General features: G+C 36.9%; 1 protein-coding gene across 1 annotated transcript in view; it reads left to right on the top strand.

The window, feature by feature from the left end:
- Positions 1-18076, top strand: part of LOC150099893 (uncharacterized) — a 203005-nt gene that overhangs the window by 73809 nt on the left and 111120 nt on the right. The window contains exons 46-53 of the mRNA XM_090403168.1: positions 467-766; positions 4383-4415; positions 4864-4911; positions 7688-7717; positions 8902-8940; positions 9348-9485; positions 16782-17120; positions 17214-17249. Of these exons, the coding sequence (XP_090259294.1) occupies positions 467-766; positions 4383-4415; positions 4864-4911; positions 7688-7717; positions 8902-8940; positions 9348-9485; positions 16782-17120; positions 17214-17249 (963 nt within the window). The remainder of the gene's footprint in view (positions 1-466; positions 767-4382; positions 4416-4863; positions 4912-7687; positions 7718-8901; positions 8941-9347; positions 9486-16781; positions 17121-17213; positions 17250-18076) is intronic.

Below are 18076 nucleotides of genomic sequence, written 5' to 3' on the forward strand. Positions count from 1 at the left end.
ATGAAGAACCAAATTATGGTGCATGTTTACTTAATAGATCTTTGTTCCATGCTCCGTGAAAAGCCTAGGATATATCAGGGCACTTGAGATTAGCGAGACGTATGTCTCCAGAATATAGAAAATGCCTCCGCCTTCCACACAGCAGTGTTCATAATACTAGAAAACGGCGTCATCTCTGGGAGTCTGATTATCTTATGAGCAAAATAACTGAATCCACCTCTTGGTTAGAAACTGAGATTACTTTTACAAAAATTTCAGCTGGACCTCTTACAAAACAGGAGCCTTCGTATTAGTAACTCAGTTATGACACTGCTGTTGAATGAAAACATTTTCCCCCTAATTGATTTTCTGTATTACAACAGCTGATGGTACGACTATTACTGCAGGAAACTCTGATTGCTCTTGAGCAATCACTACATATATTTTCAATCGTTTATTTTATTTCTTTATTTTTGATTTTTTTCAGATCACGAAGAGGTGATAGTTCTTCTCAAAGGAACTTCTGCTCAAGAACTTACTGATGTTTCGCTGGGGATCTCAGCACAGCTCGGATTCATTCTCTACACGGAGTTTACAGAAGCACAGGTGATGAATAAACTACGGCAGTGTTCGCAACCAGCTCGACCGCATCCAGTTCCTCAACCAACCACCAAACTCTATCCTGAACCAGTGACCAGTGAATGCCTTCATTCGGAGATTACGTCTTGTCCACGATGTTCTCCGTCGCATGACATCCCTAGTTCAAGCTATTGCGATGCTCAGTTCGGTACGTATTTTTGAGATAAAGTAGCAGACATTAGAAACAGAAGAAAAAAACAGAAATAACAGTCGCAAAGATAAACAATTTATTGATATTTATGTGAGGGCTTTCTCAAAACTTTAAAAGGTAGCTTCAGAATTATCTGCAAACATACCCTATCTGATCAAATATATCCGCCCCCTTTCGCAGTGTATATGGCTATATACATCGCAACCATGTCTCATATATTTATAAAAGGAAGCATGTGGTCTTGTAATCTTCGCAGATCTTCATTCAACCTTAACAGTAAAATGGGCTTACTGAAGAGCTCAGTAACAATCAACATAGCATTATCATGGGATGCCATCTTTGCAACAACTCAGTTGGGGAAATTTCTGACCTACTACAGCTGCCTGGCGCAAGTGTAAGTGATGTTATTGTGAAGGGGAAACGCCTAGGAGCAACTTCAGCACAATCGCGACCTGATAGGCCTTCGGGACCCCCGAGAGCTAAAGGATGCGCGAAAAAATCGTCGTCCTCGTTAATTGCTTTTGCAAGCAATGCCAGCACCAACTATTCGTTGAGAGCTGAAGAGCATGGCCGCGCAGCTGCCAATGAGTCTAATATCAACAATCAACAAGGGAACGCTACGCGTTGAATGGAGTGGGACAGCTCGCCACCAATGAACTCTGAAGCAGTGAAAATGCGTTCTCTGGAATGATGAATGACTCTTTACCATCTGGCACGGACTAGTCTGAATTTCATGAAATGCCAAGAAAACGCCACTTCCAGAATGTGTGTTGTAGCAACAGCGAATTTCATGATTTTCATGATTGGGGGTGGGTCTCCTAGTTCCATTGACGAAATCTTAACGCTGAGGCCTGTAATGACCTTTCTGCACAATTCGGTGTTTCCAACTTTGTGGTAACGGTTTGGCAGCGACTTGGCCCTTTCTTATATGCTCACGACAATGCCTAAACTTGCCATTCCCCCATTGCATATCCTAAGGGTTGGTGTATTGTTTTTCTTGTCTCCAGTCAACATATATTTACTCTTTTATGAAGTAATGGAGCAGTTCATTGAGAATCAGTTTCTACTCCAAGAATATCTGTTTCAGTTTATCAATATCGATCAACAGTGAGCTCCGTAGCTCAGTTGGTATAGAAGACCACTTTGGTTGGAAAGATGTGGGTTCGAATCCCGTCTATGATGTGAGGAACCTTCATCGGGCATTTTCAATCAAATGGTGAGTTAACCGATCTCATACGGTGGTAGAGAGTTTTTTCTCGTAAACTCGGATTTTTCTATAAAAACAAGCTAACAGGTCCAGTGAACACACAAATCTACAGGCATAAATACTTGCTCTTATGAGATGCTGCAGGGGATTTTTTTAAACCCCTAATTAAGGGATTCAACTTGTCTTGGACAGACGATTGGATTGGATGGATGAAATGAACAGTGGAATTTTGATTTATTTATTATTTTTATTTTATCTTATTTTATTTATTTTATTATTATTATTATTATTTGCTCAGATCGTCCACCTTTGAACATATACAGGGTGTCCCAAAATTCACGCAAGAAGTAATTTTGATAGAAAACACAGGTTTTTAATTAAAAATTGTAATTTCTTATCGATTCATAAAGTATACAGTATAGGGTTATGCATGGAATAGCATATCGGGTAAATGGCCTCCACGGCTTTGCTGGCACATACACATTCTTTTGTCGAAATTTTCCATGACCGTTTTTGCATAAATGTGGCTGAATTTCGTTGATACAGAGCTCAATTTCCTCCTTCAAGGCGTGGGTGGTCGTGGGCTTCTTGGCATAAACCTCAGACTTCAAAAAACCCCAAAGAAAAAAGTCCAACGGCGTTAAGTCACATGATCTGGGCGGCCAATTCTGATCACCAAAACGGGAAATTACACGACCAGGAAATGACTCATGCAGTACTTGAATTGTTTCTCGGGCTGTGTGGCATGTGGCACCGTCTTGTTGAAACCACATGTCGTCCACATCCATATCTTGCAATTTAGGTACAAAAAAATTGGATTATCATGTCGCGATAGCGAGCACCATTAACTGTTATTGCCTTACCAGCCGCATTTTCGAAGAAGAATGGACCGATGATGCCTCCAATCCAAAATCCGCACCAAACAGTGACACGTTGTGGATGCATTTGTTTCTCAACAATCACTCGTGGATTTTCTGAACCCCAAATGCGACAATTTTGTCGATTAACGAAGCTATCAAGATGAAAATAAACCTCATCTCTGAAGATGATTTTGTTCGAAAAATAAGCATCCGCTTGTTGTTGTTCCATAATCCATTCAACGAACTCTCTTCGCTGTGTGTGGTCCATTTTTAATAACTCTGAACTGTCAGCTGTCATGCTGTCTTTTTTTCTCGTTGGCAACACTTTACCGCACAAATGGCGCTAAATTTAAATCTTGCGTGAATTTTGGGACACCCTGTATAATCGACTGACTGAGCAACTCACCTTAATATCTCTGAGGCCATTAAAAGGCCTATTAAATAAACTCCCCTCATAGGGTCTGTATTCTAAGCCCTACAAATAGGTTATCAATTTTCTCTCCAGTTTATGTGATAAAGGATGAACCTATATGTCAAACTTGGCAACTTGGGTTGAGTTTCCACAAGGCTCTGTTTCCTTCACTTAGTCTCTTACTTCTATGCCGTTCTCCAGTTCTGGAAATTCAGTCCACAGGTTGCTGTGTTATAGATAGTATACTAGTATATATACCGTAGTGAGTGGACAGTACTACTCTTACATTAGTCCTAAAAAGGACTCTGAAGAAGGCCGAAGTTTGTACAAAAGAAATTTCAAAAGTATTACCCGACGCCAGTTCGTGTTATCATATTAGTAATACGTTGTTGTTAATGCCACACCATCAGCGTGCCTTAAAGAAATCACTTGAGAGACTTTCTTGGATAAGCCTAATGGATATAAATCTTTGTAACTAGCGGCATTCCATACGCCGCATAGAGAGATGGTGGCGCTAGTAAAGCGGGTAGCTTCCCCAAGCTCCTCTCTTATCTGCCTTACAAGGTCTGAATTCAGCTCATAGTATTGGACCCTGTTTTTATGGCAATTGGTAAGTGAGCGCCCAGTACCCACTACCTGAGTATCAATAACCCAAACGTCACCATCTTTTCTCATTTTAATATCTGACTTTCTAATGCTAGCATTGGTTCTGTAATGAGGTCCAACCATGGTCTCCCAACCTTTGTACTTAAAAGGATTATTCAATATGGAGACCACGGCATCATGTCTCTGCACTCGAACACCATGAGTGCGAAAGGCAACATTGAGATATATGTATTAAATCCTTGTAACTAGCGGCACTGCATAAGCCGCATAGAGAGATTGTTATTATTTACATATACGTCATTTGTTACTATCTACATATACTGTAGATAGTAACAAATGACGACATGAGCTTTTGCCTTTGACCACCATTCAAAATACTTTCCAATTGTATATTTAATACAACCGAAAGCTGTCTAGATACTAAAACAACACAACAAAAGTATGGTAAGTGAATTGAAACGTTTGATATGGTAAATGAATGAAATATAACCGAATAACATTTTTTTTTTTTTTTTTTTACTTTTCCAGCACTGGTGGTGTCCGGACTCAGGATGGAAGATCGTAAGTATCGAATGTTGTTGTTTTTTTCTGAAATACCGCGAGTTGTAGATTTGTATATCTCCTAAAACATCTCGTGTATGTAAAGAATTGATTGCACGTAATCGCCATTACTGTGTGTGTGTGTGTGTGTGTGTGTGTGTGTGTGTGTGTGTGTGTGTGTGTGTGTGTGTGTGTGTGTGTGTGTGTGTGTGTGTGTGTGTGTGTGTGTGTGTGTGTGTGTGTGTGTGTGTGTGTGTGTGTGTGTGTGTGTGTGTGTGTGTGTGTGTGTGTGTGTGTGTGTGTGTGTGTGTGTGTGTGTGAGAGAGAGAGAGAGAGATTAAATGTAGCTCCACTATATAATAATAACTTCAACACCATAACATAAGTTATCGTTGTAGTTATTCAGTACTTTTTTTGCGCCGTATTGTTTAATATAATATATATTGAAGTTTCTTTCTTTTAATTCTAGGTGGAGTTGTAATGTGGAAGACACCTGCTCTCCCCATACTCCGCATCAGTGAGTATACTGAGTAGTAAAACTATCATTACTTTTGAATTATCATTTTGAATATGTTTCCTAACTGATAACTTTGAGGTGTACCTGCTTTCCTTTTGATTTATAATTTAATAATTAATTGTTTACAGTACAAAATGATTGTCATTCAGTTTACTCGCTCTAATTAGTGTTCTGTTTATTTATTTTCCTTCTGCAGATTTAACATTTAATTCTTTGAAAATAAATAAATAAATAAACATATTTAGATATATCCTCTAACCCGTTTATTCCCCAAAGGGAGTAGACGGCGCTCCTCATGTCAGAATTGAATTTCTTAAACCTTCAGTGATAATGAGCTAGATCAAGGCTTTTCAAGAGAAAGAGAGAGAGAGTGGCAGACAACGACCGCCATCATGTATTCCTAAACCCTAACAATCGTATTATTGCCTTTAACGTTTCTAGACGTTAGAGACAATACGAGACAATAGTTAAAAAATTCTTTAACAATACGATTGTTAATTTTTTTTTCTGATTTTTTTGTTTTTATTATACATTGTTTTAATGTAGTGTTTATTTTCTAACAAAATGCGCAGTTTACTGCAGAATTCTCTGCTAAATCCATGCTGATATTTTAATATGTTTTCACTGTTTCTACATTTTCGTTGAATATTTTATTTTTATTCTACCATCTATTTTACAATATGCATTTATTAAACTAATCCAACTATATTTAACTTTTTTTGTCATATTGAGATCACTATGCTTATTCATTATGCTCGTATGGCTATTACTAAAAAGTTAAGAATGCCTGATGAAATTCCAGTGTTTTATTTTGTTTTCTTGAGGTTATAGCCTTTCGGCTGTTTAGAGGCAGCTGTATACATGCCACCATCTAGGGAAACGACTATGAGCAAGGTGGTTTCCGGTTGCCTTCCTTGCCATACTATATTTTATGAATGTAGCTGTGTGTGTGTTCACGGGACTGGTTTGCTTGCTTGCGGGATGTAAAACCCCAGAGAAATTGGTGGGAAAAACCCTGCTCTTCACGCCCAAGACCGGCTAACTTGGCTATGGCTGAAGAATATCCTTAAACTCCTCACGTCGATGACGGGAATCAAACCTAGGACACTCCTCCCCCAGGCATATGGTTGCGAAGCGCAAAGCCACTAGGCTAACCACGCGGACTCTTTTATTTTATGTAAAGTTATTTTCAGCTCTTTCATTGTTACTATAGAGTATCTTCTATATGTAAGATCTTCTATATCATTGTGTATTTATCAGATTTTTTCGTTATAACTGACCGATAATCCAGACATTCTTTAAAATATATTTCCTAGCTTATATCTGTTATCCACGTGGTTAGCCTAGTGGCAATGAACTTCGCAACCCTATGCCTGGAGTAGGAGCGTCCTGGGTTCGATTCCCGTCAATAACGTGAGGAGCTTAAGGATCTTTCTCAGCCATAGCCAAGTTAGCCGGTCTTGGGCGTGGACAGCAGGGTTTATCTTCCGTTTTTCATTCCGGAAGCAGGCAAACCGGCCCCGTGAACACACACGCGTGTTACAGTCATGAATATCGCCCTTAGGGGATGCAGCAGAGGAGCAGCGAACCGACTGTATTAATACGCGTAACCCCTCATTAGGTGGGGACTGAACCTAAGGGACGGATGAGAAGGATATCTGTTAATTCTTTTATGTCATCTTTCAGATGCTTTAAGATCTTATATGCATCAGATCTTAAAGTTCTGATTTCAAAATCTCCTGCTTCGCCATCGTTTCCACGCCGTTTGCTATCTGATATTTCTTTGTAGTATTTCTTTTCGATACCGCCTTCTTTTATGTATACTTTCATCTTCACTTTCGTTTTCTTTTATATCCTCTTGCACCAGAGGAAACAAAGATAGAGAAAGTAGAGTTGAGAGAGACAAGACATTTGCAGCTGTTCTAGTTGGTCTCGGATCCAAGTCGATAGGGCAAAACATATAGTTAGTTGCTGTTACGGGCAACGGGGAACAAAGTGAGATATGATGACATGTATTGACAAATTAATTCATTCGGCATGTCGGGAATAATCATTCGGGAAAGGACACAGGGAGGATAGAAGAACATTGAAATTATGCTGCTGTTGAAAGATAACGACCTGAAACAGCATGTGATGAAAGTTACCTTTTGTTGAAGAGTAGCATTAGAAAATTTACCCATAACCAACACAACCATGTTGCCTCAGATTAGCGAAGAATGATCTTTGACATGGCGGATGGCTAACCGTGAGAAATTTTCAATTGAAAAGTGGAAGAACCACAAAGCTGATGATTATGATAAACTCAGGAGGAAGTTTGAGTATGGCTTAAGAAACTGCAAGGGAAGATCGTTAGTACTGCATGGGAAATGATCAAGGGGCATTTAGGAAAAACAACATCCGCTCATACCTTGAATTAGGAGGATAAATGAGATAAATGGGTCGACAGCATCATTAAACAGGAGTTGCAAAAGAATAAAATGTTATTGGGAATATATATGGAGGAAGGTAATCAGCAGGCACAGGAACAATATCGAAGAAAGGTGAGCTGCATGGCGAGGAATGCAAAATCAGACTAAGAGAGAAAAATTAGCCAAAAGAAAAAAGGAAACCCCCCCAAAAAAAATTTCACTACATGGCGGGCATAAGAAAGAATGATTATGGAAGGAAATCTTTGATGCTGGTTTCATAATAATAATAATAATTAACCTTTAACAATAATAATAATAATTAGCTGGTAATAACAATTAATAACAACTTTCTTTCCCTTTCTTTCCAGATATAAAGGAAAACAAAATTATCTTGGAAGGTAAGTAAAGACCTCGTATTGATAATTTTTCCACAGTTACTTACTGCGCCAATGTTAGAATATATACATTAACAGTTATTCATTTCTCAAAGAGAGAGAGAGAGAGAGAGAGAGAGAGAGAGAGAAACAAAGAGGCCTTCTGCCTCTTGATACACTGCATGACTATCCTTACCAGGAATGTCAGTCAAGGTTCTGACCAATTAGATCCGAACAATTCAGTTTAAGCAGTGGCGGCTTGTGCCTTGAAATTGTGGGGGTGCTGCAACTTTCGAAATATACATACACACTGTAAGTACAGTGTATACGTGATAAAATATCAAAATTATGGTAAAAATTAAAAAAAATTAAACATGAAAAAATATTGTTTCTTATCGATAAAATATACAGTTTAGTATAATTCAAAATTACTTTAAAATAAAACCCATTATCATAACCCCAATAACGTTCTAAAATAAAAACTATAACAAATGTCTTTAATTTTAATGTCCAAAAATTTAAAGAGACGGAGTAAACTCGATAAGCACTACGAACACTCTACTACTGGCGCAAACTGCATATAAACAGCAGTGGAACTGCGCGACGGACAGTGCCGCATTACGCTAATAGCTCGCATCTCACTACGACGTGCATATGCTTGCGTCCTTAGCAATATGACACTGTGGTAAACACAGTGCTGATGGCGCCCTCTTAAGTGCTACAAGATGGATTGTTATTATTTTTTATACAAAATAAGAGAATTGTATAGGATTGTTGATGATAAAATTAAATATTATAAGCAAATATAAATAAATTAATAAACATATTTATATATCGAGAAAAATTGGGGGTGCTGCAGTTCCGCAGTGCCTATGCACGAATCGCCCCTGAGTATAACTAAGTATATAGTCTGAACTGATGCTTAATTGCTAAAGTTATATCAAAGCATAATTAAATGAATGATATACACAGCGAGGAAGTAATAAGGCGTGAAAATAAGATACACGGAAAACTAGACAGTTTTGGATATGAGCATTTAAATATATGAAGTCTTCAGTATTATGTGGTTAAAACCACATAGTACTGAAGACTTTATGTGTACTAGCATCCATTGGATAAGTTAAGATTATTTTTGAACTATATATATATATTTTTTTTAATGACAGCGTAAATTTTTCCATTCAGTGTGATTTTTTTTCTTTTTGTAGTGGAAGCTCGAAGTCGAAGTGTGGCCTCTTCTATTTCAGGTAAGCCTCTTTTTATAACTCAAAACATGTAATATTCTAATCATGTTGCTTATCGTTCAAATAAGATAAGTGATTTTTTTCCTTAAGCTTATAAACAGAGTACAAGTTCTCATCTTTATGATTTTATTATAACCACAGACTTCAAAGAATATGGAAGAGTTCGAGAGTTATTATGACTTTCAATTTGAAAGCTACAATTGCATCTCTCCAAAAATGTTCGTTTTCCTAACCCTAACTAGTATCACCGTCTAAAGTAATAAGTTATATTTTATAGTAATGAACTGTAATTCTTTCTGTAAACTTCAGTTATTTTCTAGATTTTTACAGCTGTCTGAAATCATGTTTGAGAGAGAGATAAGAATAGAATATTCTTATAATTTTTACTTATTTGATTCTTCTCATTACAGAAGAACAAAAACCACGTTGTACCACAAACACCTTCAGATCTCTTTATGATATCACCCCTGGACAGTTGGCCAAACCGCATATTGCAGATGTCCGTTATTACCTTCCACAGCACTGTACGTGTCCCAACATTCAAGGTGGTAAGTGCATATTTATTGTGCGTCATAACCAAGATGTAAATACACGTTTAGACTTCAGTTAAGATAAATTTATAATAGATTGCTTAGACGTCAATAATAACTTCCACGAATGATTCGTATAACTTGTTTACGATTAGTATTGCTTGTTTACATGTGTAAATCATTTATATTATTTTAAACCATGAAAGCGCGTACATTATAATAAAAAACAACAACAGTTCGTTCAAAACAACAAGAAAATGTTCGCCTTGATATTTCAACGACTATGAGGACTTGATTTCAATAGGAACAGATACGAGAGAAATCGTATACAATCACAAAACAAAGGTGCATTTAAAAGCATTCTGTATACAATGACAGGATTTCATTATCGTAACAACTGAACCTTGAATCGCTTTTTGGCCTGAGTACTTGCAAACATAATTCGCTTAATTTTTGTGTTGTACAATTCTGCTACAAAACTACGACAGTAAACAAAATCGATATGGGCCAGCAAATATTAATAAATATAGCGTTTCATTAATTATCTATAGACCAGGGCGTACAATTTCAAATCATTTCGTCAAATTTTGCCAATGCAAATGTTGGCTAAAAGCAAAATTTAATCTAAATCACGGATACCGTTCTATTTTATTATAGCCATTTAAGAGGCCTTGTTATATTTCAGAATTCTAACGTCTACACTACAGCATACCAGGCGTTTACCAGACAGTCCTTTAACTGGCTCAGATTTGACGGAAAAGGACCTTGTTCCCAGATCTGCTTCACTAACATGTCCTGTACATTCTCAGTGGGGGTTTAGATCATCCGGATTTTGTAGTGGCCAGAGAAAATGATGGAAGTCGCTTTCATACTCGCTGAACCACTGCCGAATAATTCTTGCCAGATAAACAGTACAGTTGTCATCCATGGAACAACTAGATAAAACATCAACATTGCAAGATGAACTTGATCGGCAACAATGTTCAGCTATGCCTTGGAGGACACTCGACATTCCAGAAATATCGTGGAACCCGTTCCGTACCAACAGAACATGCCCCACCCCATGACACCACCTCAGGACTTTGAGTTGTGTTTACAAGACAAACTGGGTTCGTTGCATAATGGAGCTCCCACCAAACTCTGCATACCGTCGATCCAGAACAAGGTGTACCGTGAATCATCGGACCACGTGATTTTTTCCAGCGTCCAATCACGGTGTTCCTGACACCATTATAGACGAATTTTTCAGTTCTTTGGAGAAATCAGCGGTTTCTGTATAGGCGTGCGACTGCAAATACCAGTTCTCTTCAATTCCTTGCCTATAGTTGGGTGAGATATGAGTCGGGTTTATTAAATGCTTTGGTCAGCTGCTACACGCAGGAAGTTTGTTCATAGAAGCCTTCTCGGGCAGCGGCGGTCTCGCTCTTGAGACCCTTTTAGGACCGTAGTTGCGCCTCTTAGATAAGTAATGCGGGTTATTTTTCCATTGAATAAAAACCCAGGATATCTCACTGGTTGAGAAACCAGTCAGCTCCGCCGCTTTCAAAATCGTGGCTCCAGCCAGATAGGCACCCACAAAATACTTGGTCACGAAGTATTTTGTATATACGCTGCGTAGGTGATGTTTACGTATATTTGCATAAATGTTTCTAATTCAGTGGCCATTATGCGAATAAAGTTAAACGTTGTTTGGAGTTGAAGTAACTCTTCGAACGAAAAACAAAACCCAACTTTTTTGGAGGCAGAAAAGGAAGTATTTGTAATATGTTTGTGCCAAAAGAGATTTGAAGTTCGTGTTATCCAAGAAGATAAATTCCATCGTGCAAAGAGATTTGGGTGTTGTCAAAAGTAAGACTGGAAGAGAAGGGTTCTTTTTTGTGTGATTTAAGATAAAATTATGTTTTGCTTGCATTGAAATCGACAAGATTATCCAAACCCCCATTGAGGAATGTTTTGAAAATCTCCATTTAAGGTTTGTAGTGGTTAGTGCTCTGGAGATTATGGTGATTTATGTATTGCAGCTTGTCAAATGAAAGGGAGAATGCAATGTGCTCTCGTCAGCAAAACTATTTATTGAGTTGGTGGTCTGGTGGAATAAGTCATTTCTATATAGAAGGAATAGGGTGGGTGAGAGACAGTCTTGTGAGATACCTGCATTGGTTCTATACTTAGAAGATAAGGAACCATCCATCATCACCCGAAGTAAGTGTCCAGTCATTAAGTTAGCAGTCCAAGTGCAGAAGTTAGGGAAAGACCAAATGATGGGAGTTTACTTAACAGACTTCGTGCCAAACCCTGTCAAAGGCCTTGGAGATATCAAGGGCGACCACTTGAGACCTGCTAAACTTTTCCAATGAGGTGGGCGACATAAGTGACTAGATCCTCTGTTGGCCGACAGTGATGGAAAACATACTGGCTGTCATTTATTAGCTGAAAGTCTTCAAGATAGTTTAGCAGCTGAATGTTGATAGCTCTTTCCATCACTTTAGAGAGAACTGGAGCAAGAGAAATTGGATGGCAGTTGAGTTTAACTATCGAAACGACTTATATACTTCTCATGACATACACATATATTCCTAACATAACTGACATTGTGTCAAATTAGCAAACGTTTCCCCAAAATAAGTTTTTAAAAAATCTGTCTGTCTTAAAAATAGAAATTAACTCGGGAATTTCTGAGGAAAAAAGAAAGGAAGAAAGAAAAAGGCCTACCAAAAATTCCTCATCTTGGTGAGTATAATTTAACCAGAAAGTATTTCCATAAGGTCCATAAACTTTTACGGTGCCAGATATCAAATTTCAATAAAACTCCCACACACCAAAAAAACTAATATAATGAAAGCATGAATGTAATTTCACGTATATCATTCACCTGAAAGAGTTCTCACTCTCAGCAAAAGCAAAATCCCTTAAAAATAATTAAAGAAATGCATGAGAGAAGTATTCTACTCAATGGCACAAACCGCATATGAGTTGGGGAAAGGGGAGATGAAATAAAATTGTCTTGTTCAGTTACCAATAGCAATCAACATCATTGCAATCATAGCATTGATTCTTTCCAGTTCTTTTACATGCAAAGAGATCCTTGATAGTAGCCCCTGTTGGCCTGATGTTTCACTTCCAGTTTCAAAAACTTGTGAACCCATCTGATGCAGCTTAAGAACCTTCACTTTCTCTGCAGAACTGATCCAGCTGTATAACAGCACCATTTTTGTTTGTCAGTCTAGTGAGCATCCAGCAACATCTGAGAGTTTCTATTGCTTAAACTTTAAACCACATAAATGTTCATCTCTGATTCTGATCAAACAGCATTGTCAGGTCCATCCAACTGAACAGTCATGCTCTATTTTCATCTCCATGCATATGTAGCTTTCAAAACCAATGCTGGGCAATAAACAAATGTAAACGATTACATCAAATATGGAGTATGGCTGAGCAAATCATTGATTTTCAAATATTGCAAGTCTTGCAAATATTTTTCTGCCTACTTCATAACTGTAGTCGATTGTTGCTATTTTTCTTTTTCAATTAGTGACTGATGACGTCAATACAGAGATGTGTAACAATCCACGTTACAATATTATCTTGTTGACGCTTCATCTCAAGGAGCCTTACCTTCTTCTAAGGGGATTCCTTTTTTTTTTTTTTTTTTTTTTTTTTTTTTTTTTTTTGGAGGCTTAGGGCTAACCACCTTTTCCTCGATACGGTAGTGGTTAAATGTGGAAAATATCCTCAACACTGCAAGGTAAAAGAGGAGGGAAGGAATAAGAATAACAAGACATTCTCCAACAATACATTTGAAATGCTTTAATTTATAATTTATAAATAAATTATAAATTTATAAATAAATTATAAATTTCTCTTTAATTTATAATTTATAAATAAATTATAAATTAAATAATTTATAAATAAATTATAAATTAAAGAGAAAGTGTATTGCTTGAAATAAACTCTCTTTTTCTTTGCAATTCTGCTTTGTAATTCCAATTTCTATCTTCCTGAATAGTCTCCCGGGTATATGAATACTTTTACTTGTTCGATATTTTTACCTCTAATTACTATTTTATTTAGCTTATTTTTTCATCTGAACTTCCACCATTATTTATTTTTGACATTTATATTAAGTCCATAATCAAACAAAGCATCGTCCATCCTAAATGTTTTAAATCCTGTTCATTCTCTAATATAGCTGCATCATTAGCAAAGGGTATCATATATGTTTCTACACTCCATTGACGCTTATCCCTTCACATAGAAAATGTGATGAAAGAATGCACGGCCTTATTTCTGTACATTTCTTTAGGTTTGCAGTTGCTTCGTTTTTATGTATTCATATCTTTATTTTCTGATTGGCATACATTTTAAAATATATATATATAAGTAAATAACTATGCCATAGCTATAAAGGCAATATATGAAGTTTTATTTACTTATTTTCTTCGTTCTCTTATTGTTCTTAAGGCTAGGGTTGCTTCTCTGGTTCTGCTTCGATTCCGGAATCCAAACTGGTCTTCATCTAAATGACATTCAATTTTCTTATTTTATTGTATATTTCATACCGTGGTGTTCCGCGATTCGGAGCACCGCGACAGCGAAGAAATCGAAACTAAGCGAACCGCAGCAACGCTGCGTTGCATTCCTTCGTCGAATGAAGCGCATGTGTAGTTCAGTGGAAGTGGCGTGTGCCGTCCAAGGTGCTAGATCACCCAAAGAAAGAGCGTCTTAAGTTCAATTCTAGTCGCCGATTAGAGGAACTTCTACTAGCCTGTTTTCGACCGGTTCCCGAGTTAGTCGATCTCTGGCATGGGCAAGTAGTTTTTTCTGCCAGTAAACGCAAGAAAATCGACCGTAGAACCTGCACCATTTTCAGTAAATAATGTTAGGATTAAGGATCACGAGATGGCGGCACTTGTCAGCCACCTCTCTCTCTCTCTCTCTCTCTTTACCGGATGCCATGGTATAATTAGTGATATTAGTCTTGGGCTAGCTATCTCTGATTGGCTACCGGTGGAGATTGAACTTCCCTCTCAGTCTGCAAAAATTAGATAGGGCTAAAACGGCTTCACCTACTCCCTGTATTCCCATATAGGGGGTAGGCGAGTTGAGTAGGAAAAGGTGTCAGCTGATTTTTTTTTATTTAGCATAATCTTTGAATCAAGACTGAGTGTTCCATCATTTTTACATTCTTTTGCATTCTCATTGATCAAACCGTTATAGAAACTGTGCACTTCCTTTCCTTCTTGATGCATTAATGTAATCACTTTAAAGATTTAAAAAAAAAAAAAAAACTAGCCAGTATCTCGTCTGGACTCAGTTTTCCAATTAGATAATTCATAAGTGCTCTTTTAATTTCTTCTTCTTCTAGTAACTCTGGTCTTTCTCAACCTCATATTCTGATTCTACATCAGTATTCATATTTTCTCCGGTGTATGTCTTCAAGATATTCCTTCCATATCTGCTATCTCGTTATTGTTAGTAATTTGTAATTTTCCTCTTTTTCTTTCTTTTTTTTTTTTTGTCTACTTTACTTTCGAAAACAAAATAAAGTAGTTTTCGTATCACGGGTGTATGCAGCAATTATGTGTGTTACTAATTATAAAACCATATTGTTTACAAAAATTTAAGTCTTTCTCCTCTTCCGTTCTTCCAATCATCCAATTTCTTTGCATTTACAGTCCTCTCCAAGCACCGCATTAAACTTTCCCATTATAATCGACAAATAATTGATATTATTTGTCTCTAGTTGTTCATCATAACTTACAGAGACACTTGTTGGCATTCACACTTGAATTATGACCATTGGAGTTGCTGCTAAGGTTGTCTTCAATATTCTGCCATTTAACCTCTAGAACTCCTATGCTTGTTCTTCCTTACTTTCAACAATCTGCAGTAGTATTTGCACTCTTCTGGTATATTTTTCTCTCTAGATAATTTTCTGTGTTTTTTATTTATTTTTTTCTCATTATGAACATTCACTATATGTTGCCAGGGGTTTATTCGCATACCTGTCCTATTTTGTAGCCGTTTACCTCATTTGACTACGCTTGCAAATATGTCAAGCTGACCAACTTAGATCTGTGCCGGTATTGACTTATAACAAAACTGCTGCCTCTTGCTATTTTTCACCTGTTATCATTCAGCTAGGTTCGGAGAATGACCTTGATGCCACAAAGGCGGTTCTACTAGAAGTATAGACTCCATTCCGTCCCAGATTACCCCCGCCACGTCGAGGCAGATAACAGCACTTGAAGGGAGGGGTGATAATGGGCTTATTGTAAAACAAAAACAAACAAACAAAAAATGCCTAAATGAATGATAGAAATGCTGTTATTTATCCAGTGGACATCAGCAAAAAAGCGATTTATATCAAATTCCTTACGGATATATTTCTATCTTTTTCATTTATACGAAAACCTGTCGACTAATAAATAATTATAATTATGGATGTGTCACTATCAATCCACAGGTGATCTTCCAATGTTACCTATCCTTTTGGATAAATGCAATAAAAAAAGGCAATTTCCCATCTTACAGTCTTGCCCATTTTTCCAGTTCTGTTGTCTTCTTGCTGTTTGCTCACTAACAGCATGATGGGAATAATCTTTATGTGCAATTTTGGCAACAATGACAGCAGATTTTCAGAACCCTATCTTTTTTTCTACCCAAATTCCCTTCATTTTTCTCCTAATTTACAATCCACTAAAGGTTGTAAATCTGCTGTATACGACATTTGTACTACAGGTAGATCAAGGGTTAAATCCTGTTCAGAAACCAAACATGGAACTTTTTCGAGCTATTTCAGGTCCCAAGAAGAACGGTTGTTATTTCCCACAGGCGATTAAATTCATCTTTGACCTAAATATTTCCCAAACATCCATGTCGGAAAGGGTACGTGGACTCGCAGTTTGTTTGTTAGAGAATGGTGATGCTATGCATTCTGCTACACTATTTTGAAATCACAAAATAATCCATTTATTGTAGCAAGTTCATTACTGATAAGCTATATTTGAGGACATTACATTTATTATGTAATTTGCTACTTCTCTTATCGCTGCAAAGTTGCAAAGAACTAGTCTTAATGGAAATTTCCTGACAAAATATGCAATAATGGCTTGATTCCGTACACAGTACCTCAATTTATACACAAAATTCCTTACATTATCTTTGAAATCAATATCAAAATTAACTCCTGGAAGGTTGCATTTAACACAAGTCTCTCGGAAATTAATCATTGCTTGTAATTACTGATGCAAATAGTTACACAGAATTACAAGAGAAGTCACTGCAGTGAACTGTTTTATTTTTTTATTGCAGAATCCGCATATGGCTTTATTTTGGGCCGTTCTCCACTCCCAAATGAAGACCACCTCACTCTTCAGTTGTCTGAAGATATGGAATTCTACAACTTACCACAAGGTGAAATCAAGCTCCCATCATGTCACTATCGTACTACAGGCAGAACGTACCGTACATTAGACATCCCGGCAGAAGTAGTGTTACCTTCTGTTGAGGAGCTAAACCATGAAAGAAACGATACAAACCATGAGGATGATAATGGAATAGTGATGTGTCCTGATGAAATGAACTCCTGTCCAATTTGCTACACAACAATCAATGAAACTGTGCAAGATCTCTTCTGCACTGCCCAGCAGGGTAAGTAATAATTAAATGCATTTAGCTCTTGGGAGAATTGATATAAGACACGATGAAGTACTATTTAAAATGACACTTTTGCTTCCTTTTCAGCTTTCGTCATCTATCTTGATAAGGAAGAGAACGAACGTGAGTATCAATAACATTAATATATCAAAAGAATAAAAAAATATTCAAAAATTAAATCTTCTAACATCTTTTACACTCCACAATGAATTACCACAACTCTTTTAGCGCTAACTTTTGGAAGTTGGTAAACAGGCAGTCACCTATAGCTGAATTCATGGCTGCCTACGAATTGAAGACTTTAGCTGCAAGAGTAGCAGTGGTTGTTCAAAACTTTATCCAGTATTGTTGCGTGAAAAAGCATGAGCTTTATGGTCGACTTCTTTCAGTCAGGGAGGTCAACACCGATTTTCGATGGAAAAAATCCTACTTGCCTATGCCAAAGATGAAGAAACTTCATAACTAGCTTTAAAAAAATAAATTAAAAAGGTTTTAATTCCTGTGTAGAATCCAACTTATGTTACTACAAAACTTCGCCTCACCCTCAAAATAGCATGTTAGAAATATCTTATAAAGATAAAGAAGTATTTTATTCGTATTTCCATTCCAAACACAAAAAAGCAACAAAAATATACAATAATTTTAGAACACTTAGCCTTGTTGAAACAAAAAAGTAAAATAGAATAATAATAATAATCTGTAACTGAAGCATTTGAATTGCTTTAAAAATTTATTTATCAGTTTTGTTTTGTTTTTCAGAATAAAAGAAAATTTTAAAAACAATTAAACGCTGCAGTTATAGCTGAAAGCTGTGTTCATTGCGAAATATTCTATGAGAAATAATACCCAAGAGCCCTACTATGAGAAGAACAAAAAGATTTATTAGATATGCTATGTGTTTAGTCTTTGAAATACACGTGATAATTTCCAGGATGATAGATCGAAACGTG

Source organism: Typopeltis vanoorti, chromosome 13 (genome assembly GCF_054136105.1).
Source record: "Typopeltis vanoorti isolate ZY-2024b chromosome 13, IOZ_Tvanoo_1.0, whole genome shotgun sequence".
Lineage (NCBI taxonomy): Eukaryota > Metazoa > Arthropoda > Arachnida > Uropygi > Thelyphonidae > Typopeltis > Typopeltis vanoorti.